The sequence below is a fragment of the Schistocerca serialis genome, chromosome 3 (assembly GCF_023864345.2).
Source record: "Schistocerca serialis cubense isolate TAMUIC-IGC-003099 chromosome 3, iqSchSeri2.2, whole genome shotgun sequence".
In the NCBI taxonomy this organism is placed as follows: Eukaryota; Metazoa; Arthropoda; class Insecta; order Orthoptera; family Acrididae; genus Schistocerca; species Schistocerca serialis.
Window position 1 is genome coordinate 406,925,456 of NC_064640.1, and position 20,142 is coordinate 406,945,597.

Sequence of the window (20,142 nt, forward strand, 5' to 3'; positions counted from 1 at the left end):
CGACCGTAGCGGTCTTGCGGTTCCAGACTGCAGCGCCTTTAACCGCACGGCCACTTCGGCCGGCAGCAGTTCGGAATAACATCCTTGAACTTACAGTGATCTCTCAAATTTCGATTTCTAGGAATACATAACTTTATTTATGAAATGCCACATTTGCATACCTGTTGCAGCGGATGTAAAAGAACTCGCGACGTCTTATCCACAGTGCGCGACGCTTACCGTTACGCAAGTAGCTGTCATGTAGCTACAGCTTCTCCAGAAGTCAAGAACAGTTCCTCCAGAACTTCCGCATTCCACAGTGCTGTGAGATAGTGCATATGACCGGATCTAGACTTCTGAGAGACAGACAGTTACAGCTTTCCTTTTGCACTGCACGACATTTTCAACAAACAGAAAGGAACTCTTCCTACTTAAATTTCTGCATCCTACACTGTTGGCAGTTCTGTGTAGGTGGCAGTTACGTGATTTTATTTCGGTGATTACAAAATAGAGTCGAATGTATGCACTGGGTCGCCGAGGCAGCTAGTTCATGGCGATTCGGTCAACCAAGTAAATGAATGTACTGAACATGCTGCAAACCACCACAGGGAGCCTGTGTGTCAGAATTCTCATCGAGTGTGCCGCAACGGTGTTATGATAGAAAAATGAGTCTCAGAGAAAAACCTTTGGTGGTCTGTTGGATTGATGATAGGTTCCTATGATGGTGGTCTGGGTTCGTTTCCAGCTTCTGCTGATGATTTTTAATAGGGAGAGACAGATTCTATTCTCTTCTGGCTACGCCAAGTGAAGAAAGTATAATGGCATTGTGGTATGAAATTCACATTAAACATGATATTCCTTCTCTACCAAGTAGACATTACGCTGAACCACAATAAAGTCAGGAGTGGCGAAATGTGGGAACTCTATCACCAGTAACCTTTCTTATACTAGTTATTTATTTCTAGTGACGAAACAAACGCTATGTAGGGTCTCAGGACACTTATTCCATCTTTTATTTGGGCTTCTGTATGCCGATAAAATTGGTTCTGAGCTTGGAATGCAACTCAGACCGCCCTTAACGCTGAATTTGATGCCTTCGCGACAATACAGCTCGGCTACAATTTGTTGTTTGTTCAAAACTGCAGATTCCTCAACATGACCACATATTGCGCGTGAATGGGTTCGAATCCTGGCATGGCACAAAAGTTTTCATTATGTATTATCAAGATCTAGCATGAGAGAGCGTATCTGCTGGTGGATAATAATTATGATCTTTAATGCATTTTCATTCGAGGTCAACACTAACGATATCTGACGTTTTTGACCCCCAGTGAGACGCAGAACTATTGAGCGATCACTGTAAGTTCAAGGATGTTATTCCGAGCTGCTGGTGGAGAAAAAATCGGTAGCTGACGTCTCTTTGTGTGCAGTCAACAAGGATATGTGTGGGGTTCGATTCCCAGTCAGCACTGAACTCTTCGTCATATTATTTCGAGTTCAAACATGCTCACATGTCGCTGCTGGTGTAACAAACACATATTTAACGTTTGTTTTCTCTAGAACAAAACAACGATAGGTGCCGTGTTGGAGTCCTGAGAAGGAAAAAATTAATGTTTCGTCTCATCATTTCAGTTAAAACATCTAGGTACTGCCGAGAAAATCCGATATGTCACAGCTGATTGTGCTTCGATAACAATCCGATTAGGTTCTGGGTTCGAATCCCTGTCCAACTCAAAGCTTTACCTCATGGCATTTCAAGTAAGTTACTTGTGAAGAAGCAATACTTAACATCTCTCGTAGTTCGTTAACAGGGACAATAGTTGCTGGGTAGGAATTCGCGTCTGTTAAAAATGTTTACGTTATATAATTTAAAGTTGATATTTGCTAACTGATACTGTCTAAAATCGAGGTATATGACTGTCTGTATGCCTACTCAGGAATGACTGTTAGTTTCCGTCAGTCACGAAATCTTACTCTGCATGACCTGGGTTTGAATCCATATGCAGAACGAGACGGTTCGTCGTGACATTTGAAATTCATACATATTCTCAACTAGCTGCTCGTGAATAACTTAAATTTTTAATGCCATTTTGTATTAAATAACAAGTACGGTATGTTACTTTGAAGAGGAAATCATGAATACGACGAACTTACTACGTGCATTAGCTATCTGACGTAGTAATGAGAGTGGTAACATTTCAGGTATGTCATTTATTGCAATAAATGTGAGCTTACAATCCTTAAGGACAGTCTTATCTGTGATAACGTGTTCCCTGATATTTGTAGTATCGTGGTATTACTTTACATCTTTAGTTATTGCGATACAGAGCACAGTTTTCTAGCGGTGACTTGTTGGAACCATTTTCAATAGTCAAACGACTGTACCAAGGAGCGATTAGAGGACCTGCTAGACAGCTGCGTTATGCTGGATGTATGCGAATGAGGCGAAATGCAATTCAGGTCTTTCGGATACTTATGAGTACGTCTGTACATAATAAGAAATGGGACCAAAATTCGTATTACTTGTTTCAAAAGAGAAGGATACTGTATTCGGTTTTTGTTCTCATCCAAAAAGAAAGCAGACTTTTCTTTTGAAAATATCTTCCATTGAGCTCTCGCTAGTCACATAGATGAAAGTTTCTTTTGTGATTACTTCTTCCATTACTTTTTGTAATTACTTTGAATGACCTCTAAATGTGTAATAATGGCTGGCACTAAATCCTCCATGGGATCTTGTTCATTGTCTTCCAAAAATGATGTAAGATGTGAAAATGTTATTGTTCAGCACTTGTGAACCAAAAAGAGTCAACTTTCTTTGGGAAGACGATATTTTGTTATTTGGCAAGGAAGCTTTTAGTAGTGGGACAAACGGGGTGCGGCCCCATCTTGCATTTTTGCTACATTTATTCAAGATGGCGGATCCAAGATGGCGGCCTTAGATGTGGCAAGTTCGCACTGACGTCATGGCGGGAAGTTCTAATGTTGGTGGGAAAATTGGTCAATTGGGCTACCTCCACAAACCCAACTCCATCCCCTTTCCCTTTCCCTCTCCACTCTCCGCCACGCGGTAGCTGCAGGGGTCACTGCACGTTAAATACTTCCTGTTGCGTTGGAAATACCTGCAACCTTCCTCCTTCCCATCCCCTTCGCACGGATACCCTTTGTCGTTGAAAACAAACTGCTTTGGGAGTTATTAAATCTGGTGTTTAAGGGGTGTGTGGAATATTGTCACACATATAACTTGAAGATATCACAGGAACTAAATGTACCACTGCACAAAGAGAGAGTGCTTTGCAGATGACGCAAGAATAGTAAAACAATTTGCGATGTAATTACGCGTTTTATTCTGAGGAATACCACCGCCACACTTGAACATGGACTCTAAAAAAAGATCGTCGCACAGTTGTGTAACCGTCCCTGAGACAATTTGGGCGCTTTTGTGGTAAATACCACATTCTATCCTTGACTTTGAGCACAAGCTGCTGCAGGAGTTACTAAATTCAACTGAATATGTCTCTAAATACACTTTCAAAAAGATCGCTCCACAGTAGTTTGCCCAAATTTTTGCGATGTATACCGCCACACTTACTTATGAAAACTCCCAGAGACATTTTATGACCTTTTGTGGGAAATACCACAGCCTCCTCTTGTCTTTGACCTTGGACTGGTTCAGGAACTTTTTAAATCCAATTGAATAAGCCGCTAAATACACTTTCACAAAGATCGCTGCACAGTAATTTGTCTCAATTTTGCGGTGTATACCGCCACGCTTGAACACTGACTCTAAAAGATCGTGGCACACTTGTGAAGTCTCTGAGACATCTCAACGCTTTTGTGGGAAATAGATCACGAAATGGATATCAGCTGCAACATCCGATTTTACATGCCAAAACGACAATACTTGGAAGTCGAAATAATAAAGGGTCGAACACGCGATCCATTCTGTAGTTACATATTGCATTCCCACAGCTGGTAATACAACGCTGTTTGGCTAAGGACGCTTTATAAAAATCTATAAGGTGTTTGCTGATGACTTTGGGGTCACACCTGGGATTGCGATTCGACATATTCTTCTTCATTTGGTGGTCAACCACAATAAACATTCTGTTTTCTGTATGCCTGTGTGTCACGGATGGCTCTGGGTGGAAGGCAGTGTAGCTTCATGTCTGCTGCCAGCTTCACGTGGTGTGACCAGTATTTCCCGCAGGACAGGGAGTGTGCCCTGAATTAACGCATACCCGAGTGCCCAGGCCCTGCTGGTGTGGTGACGCCTGGCAGCCGATGCATGTTGCAGCCTGGTAGATGGCAGGACGCTATGTGTCCTTAGCTAACGAGCGTTGTATTACCAGCTGTGCGACTGCAATATACGACTAGAGAATGGATCGCATGTTTGACCATGTGCAGGACTGATTAGATGTTTTAAACCCTAATGTACAGTATTTACAATGTACTTCGCTGTACTCTCCGCCAATCACAAGCTTGCGGTGTCAGCTAACAAACAGTTGCTGCATTTTTTAACAACATTCTACTGTACGTCTATTGAGGTAATAATGATACATGCAAGTTGACAGTTGTCTTTGATGCTTTCCTGGAAAAGGGAGCCATCTGCCTCTAAACTGGCTTGCATCGCGTTAAAGGACGGCAGAAAGTGGAAGGAGTGATCGGTTGAGGTGGAGTTGTAATGAGGTATGATTTAATGGTAGGTTGATGATGTATTCTAGAGAGAGGGAGATGTTGCTGCAGGTCATTTAACCTTTTTTCCCGTTGTTCTCTCGGAGTGAATCAGTTGTATGGCATAACCAGTGTTCAACTCGTACACAACTGCGCGTTCTGTGTGTGACTTAGAGCACCATCTATCTGTGATCATTAACAGCAAACCTCACGGTCATCAAAGGACTTCAAAATCATGTGTGATGATGATGAAACATGTCCATCCTGCTTCGGCTCCCTTCCTCTAGATGGACAAAGATTGATGCGACGTACTCCATTCCCCTGCTGCATCTTGGGCATAAAATAGAGTCTTGAGTTTTGTAACTATGGTGATTCTGAGTTAGTGACAGGCGTTTGTGAGGTACTGCAATCCCCATGTATACATCAGCTTGACAGATGTCCTGTTTACGGAGTTAGTGGCAACATGACGTGTAATTTTACATGTCAAACACCGCTGCTAAGCGTTCGCCTGTTTCCTTGTAAGACGCATTCTCCATTACTAACGATCATTTTATAGGACTGACGCGAGCGTAGTACTCGTATAATTTATGAACCATGATCGGATGTGAACAGTGGGCGCTATGCACCTCCGAGAAACTATATTGCGCGTGTATCACAAAGACTCTAAGCAGTTTTATCTTCGTAAAATATGTCATCGTAGTGAGTGGGATAGAAAACTTGCAGGGTGGATGTATGTCAGATGTTGGACATTTATGGCCTGCATTAGAGTACATGTGTTTGTGTTCTACGCTGTATTCTCTCTTACCAATACCTTCTTGATACTGACCACAGACACTTGAGCAATACTTTAGAATTAACAGTGCAATTGAGTCACGTAAAATGCTTCAAACTCCACCCACCTAGAGCTCCATAAAGCATAAAACTACATGTTTCCTTCATAACCATCTGTTATATCATTACAACACTCTCATATCTACTGTACATCGATAAGGAGCGCTAACCACCACGACATGCGCGCGTCTGGAGAGATTTTGAGCACTTGGATAGCTGTCGTAAGCAAGATTGGTGAGGAACAGTCTTCACTGAACAGCAGTTACGAACTCGGCTTGCTCTGTTCCTTCACGAGATGTGGCATGTATCGGTCTACTTCTGGTCAGCTGCGAATTAAAGCGCTGACAGTGTTGCAGGGAAGGGTTGGTCACAACAGTGCGAGCAGATCTTTCAATCTCTAACTTTATCCTAGAAATGCGAGAATGCTCTGTGCCTCCCATCCACATACGGAAAAATGCGCAATCGTAATCATAAATTACAACTACGATCAGAGTGCTAGAAATATGTAGATCGGTATAAGACGCTGTCTGGCATGCTTTGGTATATATGTATGTTCGAGAACTAACAATGAATGGACACAGTGCACAGTCATCTGCCTACATTTGCAGTAGTACTCGAAAAGTAGCGGAGTAGTGGTATAGCGATGATACAGAAATTGGGTAGCATGTTGCTGTGTCATTGGTCGGCGTTGAAATTAGGGATATAAACTGGTGAAATTGCTAAAATTGATCACACTATCAACTTTGATGCTTGTTACAGTACATCGACGTTGTCTTTTCCATCCCATCCGTCCACTGGCACACTGTTGTATACCACATAATGACAGACTGACATCACTTGTTTGAGGTGGACAGAGAGTGTTGGTGATCGCGTACATGACTGCAGTATGAGGAATCAATCGATATGGGACACCAAGCCATCTGCTACCTGGTCAATTTAAACGTAAAGGTCGTCAGTCGCCTTCGGACATCTGTTTGGAAACGCTCCACGATGCCGCGAAATTCTTCCAGTTTCCATATGCTGTGACTGTCTTTTACACTACTGGCCATTAAAATTGCTACCCCACGAAGATGACGTGCTACAGACGCGAAATTTAACCGACAGGAAGAAGATGCTGTGATATGCAAATGATTAGCTTTTCAGAGTATTCACACAAGGCTGGCGCCGGTGGCGACACCTACAACGTGCTGACATGAGGAAAGTTTCCAACCGATTTCTCATACACAAACAGCAGTTGAGCGGCGTTGCTTGGTGAAACGTTGTTGTGGTGCCTCGTGTAAGGAGGAGGAATGCGTACCATCACGTTTGTAGCCTATCGCGATTGCGATTTATCGTATCGCGACATTGCTGCTCGCATGGGTCGAGATCCAATGACTGTTAGCAGAATATGGCTCGCCGGGACGTTAAACACTAACCACCACCACCACCAGAATATGGAATCTGTGGGTTCAGGAGGGTAATACGGAACGCCGTGCTGGATCCCAACGGCCTCGTATCACTAGCAGTCGAGATGACAGGTATCTTATCCGCATGGCTGTAACGGATCGTGCAGCCACGTCTCGATCCCCGAGTCAACAGATGCGGACGTTTGCAAGACAACAACCATCTGCACGAACAGTCCGACGACATTTGCAGCAGCATGGACTATCAGCTCGGAGACCATGGCTACGGTTACCCTTGACGCGGCATCATAGACAGGAGCGCCTGTGATGTTGCACTCAACGACGATCCTGGGTGCACGAATGGCAAAATGTCATTTTTTTCTGATGAATCCAGGTTCTGTTTACAGCATCATGATGGTCGCATCCGTGTTTGGCGACATCGCGGTGAACGCACATTGGAAGCGTGTATTCGTCATCGCCATACTGGCGTATCACCCGGAGTGATGGTATGAGGTGCCATTGGTTACACGTCTCGGTCACCTCTTGCTCGCATTGACGGCACTTTGAACAGTGGACGTTACATTTCAGATGTGTTACGACCCGTGGCTCTACCCTTCATTCGACCCCTGCAAAACCCTACATTTCAGCAGGATAATGCACGACCGCATGTTGCAGGTCCTCTACGGGCCTTTATGGATACAGAAAATGTTCGACTGCTGCCCTGGCCAGCACATTCTCCAGATCTCTCACAAATTGAAAACATTTGGTCAATGGTGGTCGAGCAACTGGCTCATCACGATACGTCAGTCACTACTCTTGGTGAACTGTGGTATCGTGTTGAAGCTGAATGGGCAGCTGTACCTGTACACGCCATACAAGCTGTGTTTGACTCAATGCCCACGCGTATCAAGGCCGTTATTACGGCCAGAGGTGTTTTTTTTTTTTTTACTGGTTTCTCAGGATCTATGTACCCAAACTGCGTGAAAATGTAATCACATGTCAGTTATAGTGTAATATATTTGTCCAATGAATACCCGTTTATCATCTGCATTTCTTCTTGATGTAGCAATTTTAATGGCCAGTAGTGTATTTCAATCATCATCCTGTGTGTTGTGGGAGCAGCAATATAATTTATACCGTGCGATGTCCAGCTTTCATTCAGAGCCAGTGGATATAAACATGTTAAAGTCAGTTTAGAACCTGACACAGACCTTGATGTCATGGTGGAAATAAACAAAATGTATAGCGGTGCACAAAGCTTAGATGTGTTACAGCAGAAAAAAAAAATGAATCAAACAACAACACAGTAACCCTCTCTTGCGACTGGTGGTCTGTGGGATAGAGTCCTCCTACAGTACAGGCGACATAACTTTACTCTGGTCCAACGTTTTTAAATATCGATAAACTATCGATTAACCGATAGCATCTGCACTATCGGTAGTCTGATTTAACTATTGAGAGTCATATCGTTTATAATGTAATTCTTTTTTAACTAGCACCCCAAAAATTGTCGGATCGTATTACGTCCATTGCGTGTGGAGTGAAGAGGGAAAGTAGATTGCATGGAGGTATTTAATCAACATCAAATATGGTAGCGCCTCAACCAGTCTATGCTGTTTATAAATGTATGTCGTTTATAGATTGGCTGCTGTGGGGTAGGGAACGTGAGAGAATGAATTGTCTTGTTTGTCTTCTAGTGATGACAACTCACGGTCGTGCGTATCTCGTACCGACCAGATGCTTATAGTAACAATTACACACGTAAGTAACATGGATTCATGAATGCACATTATACGGACTGCCATCTTCAAATGTGTGAGCATGATTAGATATAGCATGGAATACAAATGTAAATAAGGCTTTAATACAACGCAGTTAGTAGAGAAAAAAATGACATTTTAAAGATTTGTTAAGAGTTTGTGATTTTACTGGATAATGCATTTTAAAATAAATACTATTACTATCGTTATTAATTAAACACACCCGCTCTCATCCTCTTTTGTTTCTAAGTCCTCATTGTACTTATAGGTGTTTTCAATTATATATGTTAATTAATGTATAAGGTGGTTCAAAAACACAAAAAACTGACGCAATCCTAACGCCCCTGCTTTTGTAGAGGCACAAATATCGTTCATACGTTGGCTGCATGTGTTGTGTTCGGTTAGTGGCTCTTGTTCGTTAAGGAAACACCAGTTCCTGCAAAACTGAATATTGTAAAAGCCCAACCTGTCAAGCGTCAAGTTTTTTATTTGTATGGTGGCTGGAAATAATAGTTAAAATATACAGCTGTATTTACATACTATATGCTTTTAAAGTATTGCAATGCATTATTCATAAGTAATGCGGGTGAGACGTGAATGTTTGAATGGATCTGAGACAAAACTAATCTCTTCTTGCCAAGAGTTGACGGTGGATGTCCGGAAATGTTTTTGGAAATACTGTATCCTGTAGATATTTCTTAAGCTCTTGTCTGTTAATGCTGTAACTCCTTGTCTGAAACTTGAGCAGTGGGTGAATTATCTCGCCATTATTTTTATTTTATTTTCTTTATTTTTTGAGTTTACAGCATCCTGCGACCTGACTAACAATTTTTCCAGCGTCACGAGGAAGAATGCTGCACCTAACGCTTCTAGCTCTTTGGGTTATCGTAGGAGGTCCCTTCAATTTGGCAACAATGGCTTCTTTGTCTCTAATTTCTTTATTTAAACGCCACACAACAACAGGATTACTCTTCGTCAAGCAACTATAGTGCCACACATGTTGAATCATTGTCATTGGTAGCAGTGAGGCAAAGAACACAGTCGTCAAAAAGTGTTCGGAAGGCTGCCGACATGAAACGATCACTATTTTTCGCGCGTTGCAGATAGTCTCTGTTGGCTGAAGAAATCCAGCGCTTCCAAGGTTATTTTATTTACGTTTGTTTAGTGCATAAATAGAGCTTTTTGTTACTGTTTTCAAAATGAATCTTAAAAATTCATCGTCTGTGTGGAAGTTTTTCAAGAAAGTGGGGACAATAGTCAGTTTGTGAAGTGTACCATCTGCATCTAAGAATATAAACATTCAGGGAATACGACTAATTTAAGGTGAAAAACTAGAGAACCATGGATGAGTAAAAGAATATAAAGTGCAAGAGGCGCAAAAAAAAAAAAAAGAACTCTTCAGAAATTCCAACCATCAAGGTTTGAAAAATGTTTTTAATAACTTAGACAACAGATATGAGTTGCCAGAAACACCACAATCAAATGTTCACTGATCCATGCTGAGTTACTGAGTTATGGCTCCTTCTTGTGACCGGTACTTTCCAGAACAAGTCAAGTTGGTATAGCTTGTAAAGTTTTTCTTTGCTGCTTGGAAGTACAAAGTGAGCTTGCGATTGCGATCAACGAAAGTTCAAAAGCACTGCCTTTCCTCACAGTAGGAAATTACTTGCCTATGCAGGAAATAATAGGTCTTCTTGAACCTTTTGAAGTAGCAGCAAGAACAGTCTCAAAAGAGTCATACGTCACTGAATCCTTAATTATACCTTTGATACGAGCTATTCCTGAAAAGTTGTCAGATTTGGAAAGCACCTTAATAACTAATGAAGCACGAAGTGTTGTGGATTCCTTGAATAAATCAGTCAATCAAAGACTGATACAATTTAACACGCTAACTTTTAACGTGCTTGTGACATTATTATATCCTAGGTTTAAAAAACTTGTTTCCGGGACATTGCGAGAGGCAGACAAAGCTGCACAATTACTTCAGAAAGAGTATGCTTCTATCATCGCATCGACACCGAGAATAATACCTGAAATAGTGGCATCCATGAACAGTGCTAATACTTCTTCTGATACGTATGAGGTAACGGGCGAGTTATGGCACCCTGACAATATTCTAAGTTCGGAGTTGTCGTGGCCGCAAGCCGGGGCTCGTCAGCGACTGCGTGATGCCGTACGTTAGACGGAGCAAGAGGGGTAGCCCCAGTAGCCACAGCGCGTGGTCCAGGCCGGCCACGTGGCTGGGAATTCCATGTTAACGCTGTGTCGCGGAATGGCTTTGTGTCGATGAAGGAGATTTGTACGCCACTGAGTGCCAAAGATGGCGGTCTTTGTGAAACCTTAATGGAAGACATTTCACAGTTCATATAGAAATTAATAGTAGCCAGAGGAATCATGATACCTCAAAAAGAAACATGTACATTACCACTATTTCCACGACGATTCTGATGGTGCAATCAGATTTTCAGTATGTTTATTAGTTTAAAGTTTAGTATCTGATCATAAATTATACAAGTAACACTCAGCAACGAATTTCCAAAATCTAAACGGTTGAAACAACCCCTTAGAAAAATTAAGAATGACAATGCTGGTAAACCACTTACGTTATTTGATTTTCAAACAGCTGAGCAAAACTGAACGTACTCAGACATTTCTCTCTTTACTTATTCTGATCAACAGTAAACCGACACTTTTTTTTTTTTTTTTTTTTTTTTTTTTTAGCGCAATGCAGTCTGACTTTCAATAATCCCTACAAAAGAATGGCCCTGACTAACAATAACCTATACCTTTCATGAATCACTTACCTCACAAAAATCTTCGTTACTCAAACTACTGCAATACAGCGTGCGCCAATACTGCCAGCTAAATAAAAGATTCTAACTACTGAAGGCACTAACTACTGATCGGCATAGTTAGCAAATGAAAGATTCTGATGGAGAACAAACAATGTATTTACTTTAATAGTGTTCAAAAGTCGTAATATATATATATCAGTTCATGACATCCGGTCTTACAAATTTCGTTTTTCTGATGGACACACGTCCAGATCATCCGCTCTCAAAACTCTGCATCTCACTCCCCACATCCACCACTGGTGGCGGCTCGCCTCCAACTGCGCAACGCTATGCGCTGTTCACATCCAATTGCCCAACACTACAATAGCAAATATTCCAACAATGCAAACCAGCCACAGACTGCACACAGCACAGTCAGTGATTTTCATACAGAGGGCAACGCGGCGTTACCAACATAAAAATCTAAACAGCCTACTTACACAGTTCAAAAAAATGGTTCAAATGGCTCTGAGCATTATGGGACTTAACATCTATGGTCGCCAGTCCCCTAGAACTTAGAACTACGTAAACTTAACTAACCTAAGGACAGCACACAACACCCAGTCATCACGAGGCAGAGAAAATCCCTGACCCCGCCGGGAATCGAACCCGGGAACCCGGAACGCTACCGCACGACCACGAGCTGCGGACTTTACACAATTCATCCGATTTTGTCGATCGACATGTCTTTAGAAGGCTATTAGTGTAATTCTAAACTGGTATAAATTACAGGCATGTAACTTGAATAGTACATGAGTTATTGGAGGTCAAAGTTGCCGATTGCTATCGACCGTGTCAGGCCATAAGTATTCCACAGTTACACGAAAAAAAAAAAAACGGTAGCAGCATGCTTATAAATATATCTATTCATCCATGTCTTTGTTTATATCCGATATACACTATTCATGAAGAAATTGGTCAATTATTTACTGTGTTTTAGAAAGCACAGAGGCATTAGGCTATTGGTTTACTTCTGATGTATTCCTTTGGTATATGTTTATTTAATTTATTTATGTATTTAATAATGTGTGTTAGAGCGTGTTTATGGTCCAGCCGTAGGAATTTTATTTAATTTGAAGCTATTTAAATGTAAATCCAGTATTTCGAATGTGTTTCATTATGTTCGTGAGTGTGCGTTGGCTTGGAGACAGGGCAGGTGGGCTCTAGCCAATCACAGCGATCGTTCCAAAAAGGACATGTGGAGAGACTGTTTGGGAGTGGGGGAGGAGCATCGTTTCGAGAGAGGACAGGGGAGTTCTGGACACTATGGGAGAGGTCGCGGGAGAGTCCTGGACGGTACGGCGCGACAAACGCACGGTCGCAGGAAAGTCTTGGAGAGTGGAGCAATTTGCGCGTGGTCACGAGAGATAGAAATATTTCGTAGTGCCGACTTGCGCACTTGTGAGATTTTCGTGGCTTCTGCAGTGAAGACGTAGTATGCTTTTAGAAATGAATATCTCACGAACTAGGTTGTTGCTCATAACTAATTACGCGAAGCATGAATCTATTGTTTCCCTGTTATTCAACTTATATTTTATTTAATTGCTGGACCATCGACACCAATAAGTGTTTTAAAGTAATAATGGGCATTGTTAAAGGTACTTCTGCTATCGTACTCATCATTTAAATTCGTTAAAATAGTACCTGCAGATTTTATTTAATTGCAAACTTTCATTTATAAATGTCTATAATACGTTCAAAATTCGCAATTGAAAAGTGATAGGAACCTTCGACCATTTGATTCATGTGTATGTTCATATTGTATACTGTAGACTCAGTAGTATTTGGCTTGCAATTCGGAAACTACGTATCCCAGCCTCTAGACAACGAAACCAGCCAAAACTTTTAATATTTCAGCTCTGAGTCTGAGGGTACGTAGTTGAGGGCCATCACACCACATCATTTTTTTGAAAGCCCACATACTTCTACCAGTTTGAAATCAGATGATCTACTTTTTCTGCCCAATCAGCAACAGCATAACGTCGATGTCGTTACAAAAATCAGTGATTCCATAATTGACCTACGTCAGTATTTTGAAAAACTTGTAATAGACAATCGTGCTTGTGTATTAGAATATTGGCTAAAATCTGATGGTATGTTGCTTATAATGGCCACTAAATATTTGTTCTTTCCAACGACTTCAGTTTCTGCAGAGACCGTTTTCTCCAAGGCAGGAGTAACAATTATTGATACACACAACAGACTAAATGAGAAAAATTTAAATACTTTTCTTTTTATAAGACGAAATTTGCGTATCTTGCAATGCTGTATTTTAAACAACAGACTACAGAACAAGAATTTAAATACCATACTTTTTATAAAACGAAATTTGCGTATGTTATATTGTTGTATTGTAAACGTAATGTTTTCCGCCAATTAACAAATGGGGAAGGGAAGATAGCAGTAGGGCAGTCCAGCAGCAGTATAACACCCTCAAAAATAAATAAAGTAAATAAATAAAAACAGTGCCTTACATTCTTCCTTTCCAGCAGCTTAGAAATGGGGAGGGGAGGGGGAAGTGGGGGGAGGGGGCGAGTAGGGGTGGTGACATCATCATGTGATATTGCCACATGTCCCCCCCTCCCCCCCCGCCAGGGAAAGCCGTCATCTTGAATAAATTTGGCGACAATACTGACTGTCCCAACTTCAGCTCTTTGTCTCCCTACTACCATGAAGACAAGGTATGAGAAATTAGGGCTCATACAGATGCACACAGACAGTCATTTCTTCCTCACTCAATAAAGCAGAGCAAGAAAGGATATGACTAGTGGAGGCTGAAGGGACTCTACAGTGGCTTGCCGAGTATGTGTGTAGATGTACCTGTAGATCGAGATTGGCCCATGAATCAATGGAAACGTATTGCCTGCTTGAATGAATCATGTTTCTTGTTACACCAGGTCGATGGTCGTGGCTGGACATACCATTATCCTTGCAAAAGGCTATTCAAAAAATATACTGCATCAAAGATGCAGGCCTGCGGGGGCTGTTATTCTGTGGGGTACACTCACCTGGATATCTGTGGGACTTGTGGCAGTAATCGATGTCATCATGACAGTTGTGGACCACGTGAACATTACTGCAGACTACCTGCATCTATTCATACTTCATGACTTCCCTGATGGCAGTGGCATCTACTAGTACGATAACTGTCCCTATCGTTGAACCAAAAACGCACAATAGTTGCTTGGGGAGCGTGATTATGAACTGACATTGATGTCTTGACCGCCAAACTCGCCTGATCTGATCGCAGTGACACATGTCACGCTATCGGGTGCCAACTCAGTGCGCACAAACAACCGGTCTGTAAATATGGGGCTTGTGTGACTTGTGCGTAGACATCTGGTGCCACATACCTCCGGAAACGTATGAAGGACTTGTTGAATACAGGTTTGCTGCTGTATTGCGTTCCAGATGTTTACTGGCACAGTGTTATACATTTGATACCCTCAAACACACACCATAAATGGTTTGCATTGTGCACTGAGCTGACGAAAGTCCCAGGATACCTCCTAATATAGTGTCGAACCTCACTTTGCCTGGCGGAGTGCAACAACTCTACGTGACATGGACTTAGCAAGGCGTTGGAAGTCCACAGCAGAAGCATTGAGTCATGCTGCCTATAGAGCCGTCCGTAACTGCAAAAATGTTGTCGGTGCAGGATTCTGTGCACAAAGTGACCTTTCGATTATGTCCCATTAATGTTCGATGAGATTCATGTCGGGCGATTTGGGTGGCCAAATCATTCACTCGAATTATCCAGAAAGTTCTTCAAACCAGTCGCGAATAATTGTGGCCTGATGACATGGCGTGTTGACATTCATAAAAATTCTATCATTGTTTGGGAACAAGAAGTCCATGAATGACTACAGATGGTCTCTAAGCAGCCAACAATAACCATTTCCAGTCAACGATCGGTTCAGATGGACCAGAGGACTCAGTCTATTCCGTGTATACACAGTCCACCCAATTATGGAGTCACCAACAGCTTGCACAGTGCCTTATTGAGAACTTGGGTCCATGGCTTCGTGGAGTCTGTGCCGCACTCGAACCCTACCATCAGCTCTTACCAACTGAAGTCGGGACTCATCTGACCAGGCCACGGTTTTCCAGTCGTCTAGGAACCAGTTGATACGGCCACGAGCCCAAGAGAGGCGCTGCAGGCGATATCGTGTTGTTCGCAAAGGCAATGGCTTCGGTGATTTGCTGCTATATCCCATTATCGCCAAACTTCGCCGCACTGTCCTAACGGATGCGTTCGTCGTACGTCCCACATTGATTTCGGTGGTTACGGCGCGCAGAACTGCTTGTCTGTCAGCACTGACAACTCTATGCAAACGCCGCTGCTCTCAGTTGTTAGGTGAAGGCCGATGGCCACTGTGTTGTCCGGAGTGAGAGGTAATGCCTGAAATTTCGTATTCTCGGCACACTCTTGATACTGTGGATTTCGGAATATTGAATTCCCTAACTGTTTCCGAAATGGAATGTCCCATGCTTCTAGCTCCAATTACCATTCTGTGTTAAAAGTCTGGTAATTTCCGTCGTGCTGCCATAATCACGTCGGAAATATTTTAACCTGAATCACCTGAGTACAAATGACGATTCCGGAAGTGCACTGCCCTTTTATACCTTGAGTACGCGACAACTGTCGCATGACCTTTGTCACCTCATTGTGTGCCGTAGGGAGTGGATGTAGGTTCCTGGCTTTCAGGATGTGCCGTGACCTGCGGCAATGTGTGTGCAGGCTGGTGCCGGAGTCTCCGCGCTGGCTGCTGGCGGTGGGGCGCCGCGAGTGTGCGGTGCGTGTGCTGAGGCGTGGCGCCGAGCTCAACCGGCTGGACGCGGCGGCGGTGCGGGAGCGCCTGCCAGCCGCGATCCAGCAGCCCGAGGAGCAGCCCCGGCCGGACATCACGGCGCTCTTCCGGTCCACCTCCCTGCGGCGCAGGATGTGCGTGCTCTGCCAAGCCTGGTTCGTCTCCGGCCTTACCTTCTTCTCCTTCACGCAGTCTCTCGACAGAATGGGAAGCAACATATTTTTTAACATCACGATGGCAGGTAAGTTCGAGTTACATTGCGAAGCCTTGACTCGATTTCCAGAAAGAATTTTCACTCTGCCGCGGAGTTTGCACTCATTTCATATTTCCTGGTAGATTTAAAGCATGTGCCGGAACGGAATTCGAACCTGGGACTTTTGCCTTTTGCGGGCAAATAGTTTACCGACAGAGCTGTCCAGTCGCGGCTCATGATTCGCCCTCAGAGTTTTACTTCTGCTCAGGCGCGCTCATACTTAAAGGCTCTTAGGCGGAGCTGCCCCAGAATATACAGGGTGAAAAGTATTTAAACCGACAAACTCTGGGAGGTTGTAGGGGACATCAAAACAAATATTTTTCCCTAATGTCATTTTTTCCTATGAGGATGATTTAAACCGGTAGAGGCCGTATTACGATCTTCAGTTGTTGGAGGGCGTATTACGATCTTCAGTTGTAGGCAACTGCTGTCCACCAGTGTAGTAGTTCATTGTGTCTGTTTACTAATGGAGCGATACACCGGGAGTGAGTACACTCATATCGTTGGTGCGTACCACGTAGCGCACCACAACGGACGAGCTGCACAGCGGGTTTATCAACAACAATATCCTAATCGCCGTATCCCGCATCATTACGACCTTTGCTGCTGTGTACCAACGTCTGCGTCAGACCGGGTCATTTTGCAGATTACCTGGACAGGGACGCCGTCGCACGGTAAGAACGCTGCAATTTGAGGAAGCTGTCTTGCAGCATGTGGAGCGGGATCCTTCAATCAGCACTCGTGCAATTGCACGTAGCATGGGGACGAATCAGACGAATGTAAAAACAGTCCTTCTGGAGCAGTTGTTACGTCCATTTCACATACAGCGTGTCCACAACCTGGAACCAGTTGATTATCCACCCAAAGCACAGTTTTCGCAGTGGTATCTGGAACAGTGTGAAATGCATCCTACATTTCCATCCTCTGTGTTGTTTACCGATGAAGGAACGTTCGGGCGTGATGGAGTCTTCAACATGCACAATTCACATGCTTGGAGTGAGGATAACCCACATGCCACAATTACTAGCGCTCATCAAGTGCGGTTCTTCGTTAATGTGTGGGTCGATGTTGTTGGAGACTGTTTAATTGGGCCGTATCTGCTACCTAGGCCATTAAATGGCAGGCACTATTACAATTTTCTCGCCAGAGCATTCCTAGAATTGCTGGAAGACGTCCCGCTCCCTACAAGACAACGCATGTGGTTCCAACATGACGGGGCGCCGGCACATTTCAATTGTCGTGTGCGTCGATTCGTGGACCGACGGTTCCCAGAAACGTGGACTGGCAGAGGTGGTCCTGTACCATGACCTGTTCGATCCCCAGACATGTCCTCTCTGGAATTTTTGTGTGGGGAGAGATGCGCAACCTTGTTTACACAACTCCTGTTGCATCAGAAGAGGATCTCGTTGCCTGGATAGTAGCAGCAGCAGCAGGAACAATTCAGAGTATTCCTGGGGTTTTTGCCCGTGTCAGACAGAACATGATCCGCTGGTGTAACCTTCGTTTACGTGTCAATGGAGGCATTTTTGAAAATCTACTGTAATTGAAATTGGGTTGTGTTAATGTGTTGTCTCTTGGTCATAAAAAATGGAAAAGTGTTTGTTGGTTTAATTAATTTGCTGCTAAAGAAATCTTCCTCAACCGATTTAAATACTCCTCATACAGAAAAATGACATTAGGGAAAAATATTTGTTTTGATGTCCCCTACAACCTCCAAGTGTTTGTCAGTTTAAATACTTTTCACCCTGTATAATGAAATATGTTTCTCAGCAACTGATTATAGAATTTAAATTGTCAGACGCATTTCGAATATTTCCCACACGAATATTGGCAGTAAGCATTGTTGGAACTGTTGATATCGACTGACGTTGCTTAAACAGGTAGTAGCGGGTCTGAAGGTTGCGCCTTAAAATGCCCGATAGCTCTTTGTAGTGTAGCCCTGGAGGTGTAGCTTCTACAGAATACAGCTCGTATGAGCCTCCACAGGCTGAGCTATTTGTGATTTCAATCCCTGTTATTTCACGTTGAGGGGCGATTTTTTCACGTGAAACACAAAAGGAGTTCCGCGACATTTCGGAAACATATGTCGTAAAGTAGAACCAATAGGAAGCAAAAACGGAGCCAGAAAGCAAGACGCCCTACTGTATTTGTCGTATTCAGTAGAAACCCATATTTGGTGGTTTTTATATTATGCGTTATACCCTATGAATATATGCTGTTTCTAAGCATCAGCACATTGAATGTCTCAAGAACGGATCGTTACTTGTACGATATGTTGTAACAAAGTGACGGGAAGCCTCATGTTGATGGTTAAAGAATTTTCGTATTTAGTTATTTTCGCTTTATAGCTCACATGTTACAAGAGTAACATGTTTTATGGTAACGACCCTTGCAGATTAATGAAAACGTGTCTTTCTTGTTAGGATTTGTTATAATTAAGTGTAAATTAATATTTCGACAGTTACAGTCTTTAGAAGAGTGAAAGACAAAATACAAGGGCGATCGCGGCATATTTTCAGCGTAGTGTAGTTAGTTGAGGCACTACGATCCGGAAGTGAGGGTAGAATTTTGTAGGGTTCGCATCCTCCTGTTGTATACAGTTTTTTCTTTTCACTTTCGCATATTCTAAAAGACTATGAGACTTTCCTATGAAATTAGTAGAAATAATTTCTGTAATACTGTGTATTTGATGTTATGTAAATACGAGGCTAATCTGGAAAGTGAGGTTACAAGAATCTTTTGAAGTACAAAAAATGAATTTATTTTTATAAAATTTACATGTATTGTAGTGTAGGTCTTGCATTGTCTTTCTACATAATCATCATTTATCTCAATACATTTTGTCATCCGTAGGACGAGTTCTTTGATTCCTGTGTCACAGACGACTCCCGCGCTTTTTTCAGGCAATTCTTCACTTCGATTTTGAACTCGTCGTCGTATGAAAAGTGTTCCTTCAATTTAGTGAACTGGTGGAACATCGGGGCTGTGAGACGAGTGGGTTAAAATATGCTTACCAAACGAAGGCAATAACTCTTGTGTTGCATGAGCGATGTGCGGACACGCTTTGTCATGTAGGCGACAGACTCCGGTTGACAGCATCCCGCGACATTTGTTTTGCATGGCTATGCAAAGTTTCTTCATGTTCTCACAAAATCTTGCAGCATTTATTGTTTCACCTCTTTCCAAAAAATCAACGAGTAGAACCCCCTTTTCGTCCCAAAACGCTGATACTATAATTTGCCTCGCTGTTTGATGAGTTTTTAATTGTTTGGCTAAAAAATTAATGCCGTGTGGCTAGGCCCTCCCGTCGGGTAGACCGTTCCCCTGGTGCAAGTCTGTCGAGTTGACGCCACTTCGGCGACTTGCGTGTCGAAATTTTTTGGCTGAAGGAGAATGAGTATGGCGCCACTACACTGATTGTCGTTTGCTCTCTGGAGTATGATGATACGACAAAATTTTATCTCCTGTCACTATAGAGTTGAGAAAAGCCTCGTCTTCAGTCTCAAAACGGTCAAGAAATTTGTGAGCAGCACTGACTCAGTTCATTTTATGTGCTTCGGTAAGCATTTTGGGCACCCGTCGCGCACACAACTTGCGATATTTAGTCGATCAGTTACGATT

At 42.9% G+C, this 20,142-nt stretch overlaps 1 protein-coding gene across 1 annotated transcript in view; it reads left to right on the forward strand.

The window, feature by feature from the left end:
• The window catches only part of LOC126471622 (organic cation transporter-like protein), a 206,129-nt gene that overhangs the window by 124,788 nt on the left and 61,199 nt on the right, over window positions 1–20,142 (forward strand). The window contains exon 7 of the mRNA XM_050099858.1: window positions 16,199–16,509. Within this exon, the coding sequence (XP_049955815.1) occupies window positions 16,199–16,509 (311 nt within the window). The remainder of the gene's footprint in view (window positions 1–16,198; window positions 16,510–20,142) is intronic.